This window comes from Lichenostomus cassidix, chromosome 1 (genome assembly GCF_008360975.1).
Source record: "Lichenostomus cassidix isolate B80296 chromosome 1, HeHo_3.0, whole genome shotgun sequence".
Classification (NCBI taxonomy): domain Eukaryota; kingdom Metazoa; phylum Chordata; class Aves; order Passeriformes; family Meliphagidae; genus Lichenostomus; species Lichenostomus cassidix.
In genome coordinates, this window is record NC_139479.1 from 9,608,914 (window position 1) to 9,626,733 (window position 17,820).

The 17,820-nt window shown below is 35.5% G+C and overlaps 1 protein-coding gene across 9 annotated transcripts in view; it reads left to right on the forward strand.

Moving 5' to 3' along the window:
• Nucleotides 1–17,820, forward strand: part of DMD (dystrophin) — a 1,152,080-nt gene that overhangs the window by 487,193 nt on the left and 647,067 nt on the right. For all 9 annotated transcript variants that reach the window (XM_085049820.1, XM_085049818.1, XM_085049835.1 and 6 more), the window contains 3 exons: nucleotides 3,924–4,011; nucleotides 11,236–11,477; nucleotides 13,207–13,387. In XM_085049820.1, coding sequence (XP_084905946.1) covers nucleotides 3,924–4,011; nucleotides 11,236–11,477; nucleotides 13,207–13,387 — 511 coding nt within the window. The remainder of the gene's footprint in view (nucleotides 1–3,923; nucleotides 4,012–11,235; nucleotides 11,478–13,206; nucleotides 13,388–17,820) is intronic.

Below are 17,820 nucleotides of genomic sequence, written 5' to 3' on the forward strand. Positions count from 1 at the left end.
AGTGACTCTGTTTGCTAAGCCAGCTGCTCTTCAGATCCTGGCAGGAAATTAGCCTTTGGCAGATGTATTATGTAGCTTGAATATATCAGACATGTGCAAAAAGTCCATTCCTCTGTCTGGGGAGAAGAAGAATATTCATAGCCCTTCCCTGTTACAAAAGAAAGACACTTACCTTACCTGGGCAGGGAGACTGTGGTGCCATAAGAATCGAAGTTAAATTACTGAACAACCATTCTACTCCTAAATAATGGAGACATCCAAACATTAATGTTGTAAATATTGTTATGCTGCATCCCACCATTAATATTTTACAGTTATTGTGTGTATTTTACTAAAATCAGACCTAATAATGACTCAGGGTTTTTTTTGAGAATGAGCTTTCACAATATTGCAAGGTCAAATATATGAAGGTTCAGGTGTGAAAATCCCTTCAATTTCAGGCAGTAAATCCTGCTTTAGTAAATCAGATTTGAGACTATCCAACAATAAACTGGAAATAAAACTCTTTGGAAGGGGTTTTGGTTAGCCAAGAAGAAGCACCTAGAAATTCAGAATCAAAGATAAACATAAGGAACAGATGTAAGGGAAAAAGTCAGATATCCTAGACAATTAAATTTGTTCTCTTGGCATTCTCAGGAGCCCCTTTCTCATATGTTTGTTTTGTTTTAGTGACCTTTTTCAGACATGCTTTGTTGGGCCTGGATATTTGAGAGCTGAATCACTGTCAGAGGTGGTGATGATTATGTTGTCCTCTCTGCCCTCAGGGGTGATGGGTCACCATCACAGGAGGTCAGGGACTACTGCTACCCTGCATCCTTTTACAGAGATCCCAAAGTAGGATGTCGATTTGATATATGAATAACATCCAAATTTCTCCAACCATCTGTATTTTCCAGGTTATGGAGTCATTGGCTGCCAATTAAAATCTCAAGGTCAAATAAAATGTTTAGAGTTGTAAAAATAGCCTCTTTGCCTTTGGCCAGCATTTAGCTAAAGATGAATTTATAATGTTTTTCGGTCAATTAAAACTAGGCTGTAATACATTTGCATTATCTGTTACAAAGCAGTCCAAAAGAGAATCAATTTCTGCTTGGACTAAAGTCTGTAAAGCAAACCTTTCCCTCTAATATTGGTGGGGCTTTTCTGAAAAAATCTTTCACAGAAAGCAAAAAAGAGTTAAAAGAAGAAAAGAGAAGTTATATATTTGGAAATATTTTGAAGTTACTTAACCACCACTATCAAAAATTGTCTATTACAATGTACAGAATTTAAGTTTCAAAACTTCACAAATCCTTTCAAAATTATCCCATTCTACTTGTGTCATAAATGAGCCTGGATCAAGTGTACAGTCCCCTTCAGTAAAGGAAAAAATGAAGAAAACAGAGCTAAAGAGATAAATGAGAGGTATTTCCAGGACTAATCCCTTCATTTCTAGGCACTTTACACAGGTTTATAGATATACTTCTGAGGATCTTAAAAACTCAAGACACAGTTTGCAGGTTTGGCAAACAGTGGCAGTGTGGAACAGACTAAAGGCAGGACCATGTGGTGACTCAGGGTTTTGAGTAACCACAGTTAACTTCCTCTTTTCTTCCCATATCACATCATTTTTCTTTGGATGAAGAACCAAGAGTTCAGTCTCTCCTCCTTTGGCTGGCACTGTGCTTTCTGTGTGTGTTTATCTTCCTCTTAACTCGTGTTCAACCTTCATTTTCATAATATGTGCCAGTTACAGAAAAAATAATGGAGAAATATAGTTGGCAGAAAGTTTGGTATGTGTGAAATCTTTTATGTTTATTTAAGGACTCCACATATAGTGCTTATATTATCTACCAGAACCTGGGAACTTCAGTCTTTTAGAAGAGAACATTTCTTCACATTTTCCTGCACACTTAGCTATATTACTGGGCACTGAAGGGTTGACTTCCCCAAGCTTTTATGTCAAATCATTTTTATATTTTAAAAAGATAAGTTTTAGCATATTTTATGAAAGTTTCTTTTTTTTTATGATTAATTTCTCCTAACTACAGTTATACACATGATAATTACACACCTGGCATTACAGACGGAGTAGAATTATTTTCAGTATATTTTAGTGTTTTAATGATTCTTTTGAGTTCTCAGTAGTTATTCTCATGTTAATTATATCTGGCATTATAGACAGAGTAGTATTAATTAAGATTCTGTGAGAGATTTTGGAGCTCTGCAGAGAGTTAATTTACTTTTTTAATTTGGAAAATATTTAAATTGTTCTGTGGAATGGTGCAAGATTTTATTGACCTACAAAAATGACAGATAATTCATACAGTCACCTGTAATTTATTGGGATTTTACTTTATAATATTTCAATGATAACTAAGTTATATATTAATGATATGTTTATAATGTTATGTTATACAAAATATTTTCATCGTCGATTACTCTCTAAATATATTTTCTTTATATTTTTTATTTATCCAAAATTGTTTTAGTGAAAGCATTAAAAATAATCTTTGAGATACTGTTAGAAAGCCTGCTGTTAACTATTTCTATATGCACAAATGAATAGCAGTTACAGGTAGGCTGGGGGAAAATGTGAATTTAATTGAAAATTTCACTTTCAAATTTCTGTGGCTCCTCACCTACAAAGTTTTCCATGGAGCTGCTTCTTATGAAATTGAAGAAGTTTTAAGCATCGCACTTTAAAAGTTATTATGAGAGAGTTAATTCAAAGGTGTTTGTATTCATTCCATGTGGTGTAACAATCTATTTGAAAAATAATATTTCCAAATGCAAGTGTATAAGGTTATTTTACTGAATATATTCTTAGACACCTACTTGAGCTTTCTTTTTAATTTAAGAAACCTTTTAAAAGTCATGCAGCATCTGCCCTTGCTGTAGAAATACACAGGGTGATGGGGAAGCCCATCTGGGGCAAGGGCCATGTGTTATCTTTCCATATACACCATGTAGGATTTGAGGGGACAAATCCTCTTGTGTTTGTCCATCTGCTGCAGGAAAGTGAGAGCCTTGATTCATGGGACACTCTGTTGGTCAAGATCTCTGGGAGATACATAGTCTGGGTTTTTTTTTTTTGTACCAAACTTGATTGTAGCTCCTTGCTGCATCTTTGAACTTCTAGATTACATCTAAATTGTGCAACTAATTTAGTTTAAAGTCAATGAAATGACTTCATGATGTTAACTACAAGACAGCATTGATGGGCTGTCAGATCTAAAATGTGTTTACTTTCCACAAGTATTGCTACTGACTGAAAAGGAAATTTAAATTTAGATTCCTACTACATCCTTTCACTTTAGCAAATGGCTTTTACTAGCCCTTACCAGCTAGCCTGAGTGCTGGCCTGAACATTTGTGAGCAATTTTTTTGTAAAGAAAGGTGAATCAAGAGTGTTAAATACAATACGTTATGAGAAGCCTGTTGTGATCTTATATATGCATTTTACAGTTATTTTGTTTTCAAACAAAATAGTAACATAAGCAATCAAATTTTATATGGGTTCAATACTGTAGAATGCTATGAATCCCTGCAATTTAGTGACAAGGTCAATTTTTGATTTTACCATGGAAAAATGAGAAAATCTATTCTTCCACAAGGAATTTCTGTTGAACAAATATATTATTTGTGAAATATTGTGCTTTGAATAGCTCTTAATTTCTATGTCCGTTTTTTGTCTGTAAAATACTGATGTGTGTCATTTGTCAACTCAGTTGTGTTCTGACTCTCAGTTTTTGTGTTTGACTCTGACTGACTCCCTTCCTGGTGGTTTGTGGTACCTGCTGCTGTCATTGCAAATCAGGGGGCAGGCAGGGTGATATGACAGGTTAAAATGTCTCAAGAAACCAGAAGACATCCCTGAGATGAATTACTTTCTTGTTCACAATCCCTGTGTTGAAATACTCACCTTTCCTGTTGTGCTGCAGGCCATCCAGCGAGAAAAGCCTGAGAAGTACAGAAAACTGCAAGATGCCAGCAGATCAGCTGAGGCCCTGGTGGAACAGATGGTGAATGGTAATTACATGGGAGTTGCTTTAGATAATCTTCTGAGGGATTTGATAAACGAACAGGTTCATATTTATCACAAGAATTATATTAGCACATACTGTCTAAATGGAACGGTAAAGTGATATTGCCTTATATTTCTTTTATTATTTCTGCATGTTAAATCTGTTAATTAGAAAAGAGGGAAAAAAAGTACTACCACTTCAGTACCACACAAAGAAACGTGTGGAAAACTCACAGTAATGAATTGTATATTAACAATCTGTTCTGTGCAGAGACTTAGGTTGTAATCTTATTTTCTGACTATGCTAAGCTTTGAACTGCATTAACACATCTGAATTGGAGAGCTGCGAAGGCATTACTTGATCCAGTTGGGGAAAAAATGCTTCCTGGCTTCTAATATACATATTGCTGTAACATTCTGTATCATAGAAAATGTAACATTTTATTGGGGTTTGGAAGAGATTTTTGGCATTTTGTTTTTTGAAAATAATAATTGTCAAAACTTATACAACTCTTAAACAAAGAAAAATAGCTGCAAGGAGAGTTTGGTTTTGGTTTTTTTTTAAAAAATACATTATGTCATTCTTTAAACTTTTAAATAGGGGAAAACAAAACCCAAAGAAAATGAAAGTAAAATTTTAATTCATGCCATTGTCCTTAGTATTAAAGAATGTCTTGCCTTGCAATAAAATACTAAACATGGGCCAGCATCTGTCATAATGTTTACCAGAAATATAGATGCTAAATGCACTGACCTGTGGAACATATAATTTCTTTTAAATTGTTACAATGAATAACCAATAATTAAATCACTAAAAGGGAAATGCTTTAAGTCTAAGGTAATAACTGGCCAAGCTAAAGCAATTTGATGGAATCCTCAGATTATTTTACTAAAATATGAAGGTGTAATATTTTAAAATAGACCATATTCAATGTGTGGGACATATTTAAATATCATTACATTAACAATTTAAACAAAGACTCTCTTCCCAGACTCCGTGAATAGACTGAAGGCAATCTGGTAACATCTGCAGCCTTTGTGAAAAAATTGCACACTTTTCCGTGGTTGATTACATAAAAAGCTCTGACTTTTTTTTTTAAAGTTTTCTGCCTGGGAGAATTGGTTGTACATGACTTTTGGGGCAGCATCTGGAATTTGCATGCTGACACATTGAGGCTCCTATTTGCAGCAGAATCTAGGGCATATTTAGTAATGCCCCACTCTTCCATTGGCCAAACACAGACCTGCACCTCAAGAATTCCACTTTAGTTTCTTTGGATTGTCTAGTACTTTACGATGACTAATTTTGGTGTTAGTTGCAGAGCTCACTACCATCTTAAATAATGCTTTCCCTGTACTGTAATGCCTACCATGTCACACGTCAAGAAGGCTAACATTCTGTCTTAATTATTCTCATGGGGTTTTAACTCAAGAGTCTCTTTTTCTCTCCCTCAGTCCATGGGTCCATCCTTATTGCTGGTTTACAGGTGTTCTTCACTGTGGCTAGACATACATATAAATATTTCCCATATTTCTCGAATCACACCTATTCTTTTAGGAAGCACATCTTCCAACTGGGTGCAGGCCCAGGGTAGGCTAACTGAGCCAGCATGACTTTATCAACTTCTTGAACTTTGTCAGCTGCTCTGAGGTCTGTGTCGTGCTATATATTGTGGTAGCCTTGGTAGCAAAAACATTCTAGCGTGGCTGACAGGTTAATTGGCTGTGAAAATGAAGATCTCTAATTGTCACGGTTTTAGGGAGGAAACAATCCCTTTGATAAGAGAAACAATTCCTCTGGACTTGAAGCCTTAAGTATTTATGGGACTTTCAGCTGCTCCACTAATGCAAAGGCAGTTTGAAGAATAGTGTTTGGAATGGTTAATTAATGCAGTAATTACCAGCAGTAGAGAGTAGAATTAAATAACATTATTTGGTGAGAACTGGGAGATGATTTTAACAAAGAGTTGGCAAATGGAATATCTTGTGATGTGCTCAAAATTACTCCTTGAGGGTAGAAAAAGTTAACTGCCATTGTAAAGCCAGTGTACTTTTGAATACAACATATTTTCTATTTGCCTTTTCTTTCAATCATTATGATCTAATTGCAATTAATGGTTGCAATTTAGTTCAACTGAAATTGAGCTAAAAGTTAAGTAAAGTATTAACATTAAAACTTAATCTCAAACTGTAGCAGTTATGCAGCTTTATAATTTCAACAGTAATTCAGCTAGGTTTCTATAGTCTTTGTATCTTATGTAAATTATTTTGCTGTTGTTGTTGGTCTCACTAAGAACAGCAAGAAAGATTTGCTGAATCTCAAAAACAGCATTCAGTGGAACAGCCTAACTATTCCTTCATACCTTCCTGTTCCAATGCTAGAGCTCTTTTCCATAACATGGGAAAGAACTTGAATTAATTCATGTCCCTGTATGGATTTGTGGGAGGTCTGAAGTTTAACATCTAGTGAAGGGAAGATGCACTATGTTATTTTAATGAAAAACCTTTCTAACTATCACAATTTACAGATCAAAAATGATGATGCTGCATTGTTATTCTTTAGGGAAATGAGTCAGTGATTGCATTGATTTTCATGCATTTGCAGTATAATCTGTAATTAAAAGACTACACAAGGCAAACAGATTTAAGGCATAGATCAGTTCAGAAGTCAAGTGATGACAATTTTAATTGCATTGTTAATTTTTACTTATTGTGTGTCAATTAGATCTGTGCTAATAATGATTAGACTCTTTAAGATTCCAATTATGCTGGCACTGAGCTCCTGGCTTTGCTCAATTTATAAAATATTCTTTCTTTTTGCTCATAAACAAGATTCTGAATACAACAGATGAAGAGCATAAAACGATGAGACATCTGGTGGATTATAAGAGCAAGTTCAGAATGGTGGTGAACTCCATTGTTGGATCATTTATATTTATTTTCTTGCTTTTATTTTTCCTGTGGTAGGTAGGAGAGGGAATAAGTAAAAAACAGGATTCTGGAGAGAATCGGATTGGTTCATTTAGGGTTTAATTTGTTTGTTCCTTAGCTGAGGAAAATATTCTGAGGAGACATATTTACACAGGACCCTCTTCTAGCCTTATGAAAACATTGTCAGCCACTGTCAGCAGGAGTATTTTGTACTAGAAAGAGCTGCTTTTTCACACAGCATAGCTATTCTTGTGTTTGTAAGCAGGCTGTGTGGACACTGCCAATTGAAGGACTTTTCCCATCACAAGGGAAGTCATTGGTGCTTTTGGTGGATGCTTCTTTACCCAACCACCCACATGGGCTGTGCTCTGCCTCTCCTTGCTCATGCTTTCAAAGAAGTCTGATAATTACAATAAATGAAAATACATATTCTGTTTACCACTGTTTCCAGGAAAGAAATTGTTTTGTTTTTCTTTACTAAAATATATTCCAAAATAGAATAACAAATCTGTTGATGCATAAGTGAAGCAGTTTAGCAGTTTGAGTGGACTTTTGGCTATTACAGTAGTTTAGAATAAAATAAAGAGGGCATCAAAATGAATAATCAGAGAATTTTGATAGGAAACATTAAAGTGAATACAAATGAATTTGTTGCAATAAAATGTAATTTTGAAGTGTCACCATTCTGTGGAAGAAATACATTACCTTGTATGTTACACAAGAGTCAAAAGCTACAAAAAAACCCCAGATAATATTACATTATTCTATCACAGAGCCATAGCAAATGACAGATGCACTTAACTAGATATACTTCATATTAAGTGGCAATTCCAAAGCACTTGCATGTAAGGTGCTGCACAATTAAAAATATTCAGACACAATTTGTTATGTGCAGTATACAAGGCAATAAAATTAATGGATGCACTTCAGATAATGATCTGTTTCCTCTGGGTAGAGTATATTTATACAAAGATCATAACAGAAGCTTTTGGAATGTGAAACATGAAAAGATTATGAACCAAATGCTATTCATAAAATAATGTTTTACCAGAAAATGGTTTTTATATTGTTTCTTTGCCTGCTTGTAAACTCTTGGTATGTCTTGCGAAAGTTGCTGAAGTTAATGAAGAAATCAGTACTTATCACAGAAGAATGTTACAAACAGGAAAAGGAAAAATGAAGTTCATTAAGGAGTAATAAACTAAAACACAGGAAGTTCCACCTCAGCAAGAGGAAGAATTTTTTTACATTGAGGGTGGCAGAGCCCTGTAACTCAGTGAGGTTATGGAGTCTCCCTCTCTGCAGACATTCAGTCACTCTCTGGACATGTTCCTGTGTCACCTGCCCCAGGTGACCATGTCTGGGCAGGGGAATTGGTCTGGGTGATCTCCAGAAGTCCCTTCCAACCCTAATGATTCCATGATTCTGTGAAATTCTTGATTTTCACCAATGGGTCAAACTTGCCCAAATCATCTCAAGTGCAAGTAACAGCCATTTTATTATATCTCTCTGGAAATGGCATGCTGGCATCTGATGGACAATTTTGAGTTACCTGAATGGACTGAGAAATAAGAGTTTTAAAAGCACATGGTGCAGAGATTTTGTCTTCCTTTCAGTAGGATATGGTGCTCCCTGATGGAGGTGCATCTCTGCAATATTTTACCAAACATGACTCTGCATAAACCAGTTTTGTATTGTCCACTTCAGTAACATGAAGAGCAAAAGCATTTCCTTATCTGTGAACTTATGAAATCACATTTAGCCTCTAAGGTTAGATATTAAATAAAAGAATTAATGAAAATTTGAATAATTATAATAATTTGTGCATATTTAAATGTCATGTTAACAGGGACCTATGAGCAAAATAAGAAAAGAGGATCTGGTGAATCTAGATTTTCGTCTGAAACAGAATCCTCTCTGAATCCTTGAAGAAAATATTGCATTGAAAAGTATTATTATGTATGGAGAATCCATGACTGTACTTCTCCTGGTAATCATAATCTTGCCTAAGGGTACTTTGGAGACTGTGGCAGCTGAAAAGAGAGGAAAGGAGGAATAAATAAAGTGATCTTTTAATATCTAGTCTGCCAAACTCACAGGCAATGTCTTCCAGGTTCAGAGATAATAATGAACACAGTGGCAAAGATAATCTGCTCTCTGCTATGAATATACAGCATTTTTATGACCAACTCACAACAGAAACAATTGTTGAAATACAGCCTAGTTAAAGTCTTATTGTCTATACATATGTTTGTTCTTGCTGTTGTTAACATTCAGTATCTGTGTGCCTGGTTCTGTGGCTGTTGTTCAGATGTGCTGTGCCATTCAGGTTTATGCTGCTTCTTCACATGCTCATTAGACATTACACTTTTGGAAAATATGGTTATGCTGCCACATTCCCAGATGCACACACACACACTCACAGAAGACCAGATCACTTTTGGATTTTATTAAGATGTGTCAAAATGCTTTTTACCTCTTCATGCTTTGAGGTTCATTTCATATCCTTGCTCAGTCCTTAAACTGTGCTCTTTAGATTTTTGAGTATAATGTGGATGTGGAGCAGCTCCAACCACCACAGTTGCCATTATCTCCCAGTAGTCCTAGGCTTTATATTTTTCCTATAGTTCTGCTTTCTGAAATGCTGTACAATTTGCTTGGCTAGGGCAACATCCCAGAGAGAAAGTGTATCCAGAGAACTGCTATCAGGTACTGCACAGTCTGTTTCCAAGTGGGTTGTTTCCAAGCAGCTCTGAATGGAATAGCCCTGAGCTGGATCCAGAACAGGACTTGCCAGAGCACTGTGGTGCTTCACAGCAGACATGATCCCAGATTATCATTTACTGTGCTTTACCTTAGAGCATGCATTACAGAAATTCCTTACAAAATTTTATTATAAAAAAAATCTAGTACTTTATTTTAAGACATTTAGCTGTAATTAGGACTCTGTTTCTTATGTCCTACCTTCCAAAATTGCCATGAACATTCCAATTTTTAATGCTGATAAAGAAATTTTCCTGCAGATTTGGAATACAGATTGCAAACCAGAAAACCCATATTTGACAGTGTATCAGAGATTGCGGAAGTGGAGCACTGAAGGCTTTTGTCTCATTTGCTTTTAAGCTTGCTTTAAAGAAAAATACCCTATTTTTTATTATTTTGATAAAAACATAGCTTCTGTTTTACTGGTTAGCTATTGTATGACTATGTGATGATGTTGTTAAAAGTGTTCTTAAGCATATGGCATTACTCAATAATTTGAGAATTTTATTCATTTTGAAGTCAATAGTGATCCTATTGCTATGTGTATCATTACAGATCATTACAATAAAAAAAAATGTTAGGGACTATGTTTAAACTTCCATTGAAAAATAAATGAGATTATAAGTTAATATTATTTTGAAGTCAACCTGAGTTCAAGTTACAGAATGATTGTGAATTGTTATTCTAAGACACCTTTTCTTATCTTTCATATATATTGCTTTACTTTCGTCACAGAAAGTGAAGAAAATTCCTTTTCTCTTTTATTTGTTCTAAATAGTTGCCTTGTCTGTAATAAGTAAAGTCAGTTTTATTTCATGAACTTTAATATAAGCATGATTATTGAACAACAGACATAGGCAAACTACATCAGAGAAACCAAACACTTTGAAAATAACCATAGAGAAGCATCTCCTGTGGTTTCTTGGCTCTCTTCTTAGTGTCTCCTCATGGCCATTGTTGGACACACAGGACTGGCCTAGATGGAGATTTGATCTGATACTTTGTTTATCCCTTAGTGTTTATTGTGTTTCTAGAATAACATGTAATGCAAAATTTAAGGATTGGATTATCAGAAACCTCTAAATAACTGTGGAATATAATTCCAATGAATTGTAATCAGTCTTTTCATGGGATAAAAGCCAGCAACAGTCTTGTACATTAAAATCTAATTACAGTCCAGGCGTAGTTTTCAAAATCCAGCTGTCAGACATTTTCTTATTTCTTACAGCAGTTTTAATTAGCTTTATGTATTGTATCTCCACTTTCTGCTTTATTCCCATTCTTGTACTTTAATTTAGTTTATAATTAATTCCCATAGCAACAAAAGTACCCAGGCAGCAACTTTAAATATTTTTGATATGCTTTCCCCACTAATGTGCAACATCTGTATATTCACAACTGTTATTTGGTGATAAATCATTAACTGGATTTATGAGCTCTCAAATAGAGCAAATGAATTGTTAAACTATCCCACTTTTTTTGCTCTTCTTTGTAACTTGTTTATCTTTAAGCGTCTTCTCCTCTTGTTTTTCTAGAGGGTCTGAATCCTGAGAACATTAGACAAGCCTCAGAGCAGCTGAAGAGCCGCTGGATTGAGTTCTGTCAGTTGCTGAGTGAAAGACTGGCATGGCTGGAGTACCAAAATAACATCATTGACTTCTACTCCCAGCTGCAGCAACTGGAGCAGACAGCAATTACTGCAGAAAACTGGCTGAAAGCACAACCCACACCAGCGACAGATCCTGCTACAGTGAAAACACAGCTAGAAAGATGCAAGGTTAGAGATCATTCTTCAAGTTTTTTATGGTGTTGTCCTTCACAGGTGTTCCAACAGTGGGGCAGATTATGACCTGCAGTATTTCAGTATGAAAATGGTAAATGGACTCCTTGGGTTTACAAAGTAGTTGTTGAAAATATTTATTCAGGGAAAGGGGAGACTGGTAAAGAAATAAAGAGGCAATACAACCCAGGATATGGGTCTTTAAAACTCTGCCCAAAATATTTAGTTATTAAGATAGTTAGACACTTACAGGGAACTATGGCCCTAAAGTCTTTTTCATATTCCATTTTCATGTAAAAATCTGTGTCTTTGGTTCCTCATTAAGAAAATGTTGCTCATCACCTCTGTTAGGGATCTGTGCCAGAAAATGTTTTTTGAAGTCCAAAATTCTGCCATTGCAGACCACTTCTGACATACCTTGTGTTCTGATTCAGTGTGGCTTGTGTAGTCAAATGGAGAAATATTATTCTGTCACAATATCAGAGAATCACAATAGTTGTACAGAAACTGTCACACCAATTGATTTATAATTCTCCCGAATTGTTTTTATGTCTGTGCTACACCATCAGAGAAATTTGCTTCTCTCTTACTGCAGGCAACTCTGTGGGTGAGGAGCTTGCAAGCCAATATTGATTGACAGGAATATATTGAGATGTAGTATTGCATTGTAAATTGTGTGACATACTTGTAGAAGTTTAAATTCAGGAAATCTCTGACTCCAGAAGCTCTCAAACAGAAAATATTTGAAACCCAAATCCAGATCTGTGCAATCACTTCAATTTTCAGGCATTTCCAAGCTGGCATTGTACTTACAGAAGTCTCTGTTCTCATGCAGCAAACTTTTCTTTGAATAGCTCTGCTATGATCTGTACATCTGCTTTGCTTTGCTCATTTCTTTTTATTCAGTACTTGGGTGTGTCAGTGTATGCAAGGAGCACAACCTCGTTGCTCTCCACAGCTTCCTGAGAGGAGGAGTGAAGAGGAAGGTGCTGATCTCTTCTCCCTGGTGTCCAGAGACAGGATGCATGGCAATAGTCCAAAGCTGTGCCAGGGGAGGTTTAGACTGGAATGGGAGGGAGTTCAAAGAGTGTAACAAAAAGGCTTCCTGGAGAGGTGCTCCATGCCCCCAGCGTGCCAGTCTTTAAAAACCATTTGGAAAATGCCCTTATCAATGTGCTTTAAACTTGTCAGCCCTGAAGTGATCAGGCAGTTGGAATAGATGTTTCTTGAAGGTCCTTTCCAACTGATCTGTGCTAACCTGATCTTAACCTCAGCCTCTGATGTGTTACTGTGAGGCTGCTAGAAATCACTGGGCATTTTCAGCTCTCCATGTTGTTTAGCCTGGACTTAATCTAACAGAGATGGGCTCAGAATTATAGTACACATGGTGTTTTTCTCTTCCCAGCTTCACCTGAAAAGGACGTTCCTTAGGCTTGAATTTTTAATGTACAATCTGTGTTATATTCTTTGAGCATAGTGTCCTTTGAAAGTGACTTTAAGGTGACTTTAAGCAGGGGTATCAATTGACAATTTTACTGGGAGCAGAGGTATTGTGAGGAAAGGTTTAAAAAATTTAATTGGTTTGTATTGTAACTGCTGTTTTTGGAAGCAAAGCGGTTGTGTAATGTGCATTGAAACAGTGGTGATTTCATGGCACTAGTGATTTCATTTCTTGGGTAGCTGTATCTTGATTTGTTTGGGTTTTTTTTTTTGTTCAAACATTCAGGATGAAATCATTCGAATGTCAACCCTGCAGCCTCAAATTGAGCGGCTAAAGGCTCAAAGTCAAGCACTCAAAGAGAAAGAACAAGGACCAGTGTTTCTGTATGCTGACCTTGCTGCTTTTACCAGCCATTTCAAACAAATATTTGCTGACATGCAAGCCAGGGAAAAGCAGCTACAGACCAGTAAGTGTTCTTGACAAGAATTCAATTTGCCTGACTAGAACGCAAAGAATAAGTGTATATATTTTGCTTTTCCAGTTTTGTATTTACTTTTATGATACTAAACCAGTACTGCAATTTAGGTGATCTTTTTTGCAATTGAATTAATCTTTCAAAAATTGTCAGTGCATTCTATATTTTATACTAATAAGGAATCAAGGGAAGGTACATTATTCAGAAGCAAAGCTTCCACTCAGTGTAGTTCTACCATCAAACCTCTTGTTAGTATGTTTATGGACAGATTCAGTGATGTTTTTTGGCACCATAAAACTTTGTTTGGTTGGGTTATAAGATGGGGGAGTCCGTCTCTGTCAGTCAGAAGAGGGGAAAGAGAGCCTAATTACAGGAGTGAATCTGCTCTAGATTTTCACAGAATACAAATTTGACTCCAAAAATCTATCAAAGAGAGTAGCTACCTTAGCATATCTAGTTTTTCATCATGTGTCAGCTCTTTCTTATTTGAAACACAGAACACAACTACCAGTTATAACACTATTTGCAATATTTTTATACAATGAGTTTTTCAAAAGGGGCAAAATGCTGTACCAAAAAAAAAAGTTAATTATTCCTAATTAATGATACGTGTCATATCAGTGACTGCTGTACACTTTCTGTATTAGATTATGAAATTAGTAAAGTATCAGACAAAAAAATATAAAACTACAAATTTAACTTTCGTAACTTTTCTCTCCCCTTAAGCCAATAATATCTCTAAATTACTGTACTGATTGGAAATTTGACATAGTGCTAGCTCCTTCTAGTGGATTTTTATAATATTCCTCCTAAATTCATTCACTGAGAGTTTTGGATTTTTTTTCAACACTACATGATTGCTCTGCTGGAGTTATTTTACATGTGTTCACATATGCAAACTGAAGAGGTGATGCATACAAGAACAGAAGAAATAAATGAAAGTGTCCCATAGCAAGTGATGAAATAATGAATTGTAGAAATTTAATATTAAGGAGTGTAAAGTTTTTTCATGACTCTAAAGTCAAGATACAGTGGGTAAGATGTAAAAAACATTAATGTGACTATGTTTTGTGTGCTGAAATTTGTTGCCATCCTCCTGAAAGAAAAATTGTGTAAATAATATCTTCTTGATGATTTCTTCTCTATCTAAAGTTCCATAATTAGTGGGTTTGCCACATCAAATTTTACTGTAATGAGAGGTCATGAATTAACCAGTTGATAAATGGTATTCACTGCCTGAACTGTAATGCCATGGGCTTTGGAAAAGTTCTTCTTGGGTATTCCTTCCCCCTCCTGGGCTGGATTAAGCTCCTCCAGTGCCCTGGCCAGCTGCAGAAACAGCTGTCTTGAGGTGAAAGCATTGAACAGATTGGGGAGAGTCTGCTAAAGTGCTAGAGAATAGAAGTCTCTAAATAAGTATTTTATGGAGCCCTGGACAGTTGTTACTACTTTATGTGGTTGCTCTGCATCATGAATGCTTCAGCTCAAATGGTTCAGCTGGCAAGAGGAGATTTTTTTATCCCATGCAGCACATACCTCTAGTGGTGTTTTAGGTGAGAATTTTATGTCAATCATATTTAATGTTCAGAAAATTTATACACAGTTTTATCCAAAGTTCTAATTTCCTTTCATTACTGCTGTGGAAGTGAATGAACATGCCTACTGAACATGCCATAGTTCTGCCTACTGCTGTTTTGGGATAGTCTTATGAAGCAAAAAAATGTAGGAAAAAAACCCCAACCTGAATCCAAAGCATAGAAAATTTGTCTCTTTGAGACTGAGTTTCTTCTGCTTTCTTCAATGACTACTTTTCTTGTTTTGTACAGATGAGCCGTATCTCGTATCTTTATTCTGGCCTTACTTTAATAGAAAATGGTGAAATTTTGTTAGAGCATTGTCTTTCCATCATTTTTTTACATAAATTATTTGTAATTAGGAATTAATTAGGAATTAATTATTTCCTACGGATGGAAAAATTTCCTGAAGACTGAATGATGTTTTGCAGATCAGTTATAATATTTGCTGGAGTTTTTTATTTTTCCTGTACATAAAATCTGCATGTGTTTAGAAAGACTTTTTTAGAGTCATCATTCGGGGTTTTTTTAATGTTAAAAAGATATTTATTTTTGACCATCATAAGAGGTTTGGGTATTTTGTGAAGGTCTTTTTTCATTTTTTGTTAGTGTTCCAGTACTTCATTATCTTTTTTGATGGATAAGGGTACTTAGCTGTTCTGTTTTCCGAGGGAATTTTTCCCTCATAAAGAGTTTTCTCTAATTTTGAGGGTTGTCTCCCTCAAATATTTTTTGTTTGTTTAGGTTTTGATTGTGTTTTTTGAAAGTGATGGTAGTTTCATTCTGGGTTGTTTTTTTTAAATATTCAAGAGTGCTTAGTAGTTCCTCTGTGCTGCACTGTAGGTTTGTCAATAAAATAATACTAAAGACTAACTCAGATTTTCTTATGTTATAAAACCTAATTTAAATTCTAAAACCTATTTTGTCGGGCTTTTTTATTATTTTGTAGTGTTGTTTAAGAAATACAACCTTATAAAATATGAAGAAATATGACCCCATTTTTCTCACTTCATAGAATGTCTGTATATCCATAAGCAATTTAGAATTTGATGTCTCCAACATTCCAGCTCTCTTTTCTACCCAAACACATTTAGAGAGATTTCTAGAATATTGGTATATAGCAGAAATGAAGATCAGACAGAGCTTAAAACTGTTCAGTAATCTCCACACAAGGGAGTGAAATGGACAATGCTGGAAATAATTCGGAAATGAATAATGTGATTTCCCACGGAAATGCTTAGATTTTCTGATGACTAAAAAATGGTGAAAAATCAGGGCTTGTACTTTATATCTACTTATGTTGGAATTAGCTGCTGCTATGTGAGAGAGATTTCTAGGGAGCAGCCTCCCCTTCCCCCTGAGGCCAGGGAGAGCTGACAGTCGCTGTCAGGTAAGTGAAGACTCCCTGCTTCACACTTCCTCCTGGGTGAGCTGATTCATTCCAGAGCTCCTCTAGCTCTGTGACTGAACTAAATTCCATTAGGGTGCTTCTGCTTTTCAGTCTTGCTGCACTGAGCTGTTATCCAGGCATGGCCTTGACTGAGATACATATTCTCATTTGGATGGGGCTGTTCTTCAGAGGGAAATTGGAAAATCACTAGATTTTTATAAAGTAGCTGAAAAATAAAACCCCACACTTTTGTCATAGGTAAAATTAAAAATGTCAAGATGGAGGTGGCAAAGAAAAAGTCATATTTGTTTCCCTTTTTCTCTGCTTCATAAATTTATGCACTATGCTTTCCTTTCAAGTTCTGATTCTACCTTTGCAGGATCAGTAATTCCCTGGGGTGGAGTCATCATTGTCATCATTGCTGTTGTTATTATTAATGATGAATTATTCATCTGCATTTAAATGATGTTTCCCCTATTTATTTCCAGAAGTACTTTAGAAAGTTTTTGCCTTCTATATCATGTCAAGATTCTTTAGACTTTTTATTTACTCATGCCCTGCTTAAAATTATTTTACATGCACATCATTAGTGACTCAAATCCAATTAATACAGTATCCTAGAGTGTATAGAGATCATGCAATTCAAACTTGGCATAATTTTATAATACAGTAAACGACAGTAACTTTAACAGTATGATGACCATTTGGAGTTTTAGTCTATAATTATTCTGCTTTGGTTAAAACTTTGAACTCCTAACTTATTTTGATGCTCTAAGTACATTGGGAATGGGTTATAAGTGGCAGTGAAATTGTAATGATACGTAAAATAATCTTTCACAAAGCACTGTATGCTTGAGGAAGGAAAGTTTTAAGCAAGTGTCTTGAAAAGTTCATAACTAAGTTTTCTTTAAGATCTGAACTATGATGTAGTAGTAAAAATATTCATTGCTGTTTGATTTTGAGGGATAAAGTTTGCTTAACCTTCTTTGAATGTGTCTTTCAAGCTGAAGATAGAGTTCCGATGTGTGTGAGAATTTATTGTTTTAATAAGTAGCATGCGAGCAATTTCTTTTTTTTTCCCCCCATCCATTTCCTCCTGTAATTATTTTTTATTTAAATCAAGATCAAAAGGACAAAGCAGCCTGTGAAATGAATGTGTATGAGATAATGTCCTCTACTCTGTAGGTGATTTTATCCTTTTCCTCGGTGGTAAAAATGAATATTTTTTTATGGATGGGAAATAAAACCACCTGAAAAATAATTGTGTCCTTAAAAGATATTTAAAAGATATTTACTGTTACATTAGGTCCTGTAGAACTGGAGAAGGACTTCCCTGGAAGTGTTCAAGGCCAGGTTGGATGGGGCTTGAGCAGCCTGATCTGGTCGAAGGTGTCCCTGCCCATGGCAGGGAGGTTGGAGCTGGATGATCTTCAAGTCTCCTTCCAACTCAAACCATTCTG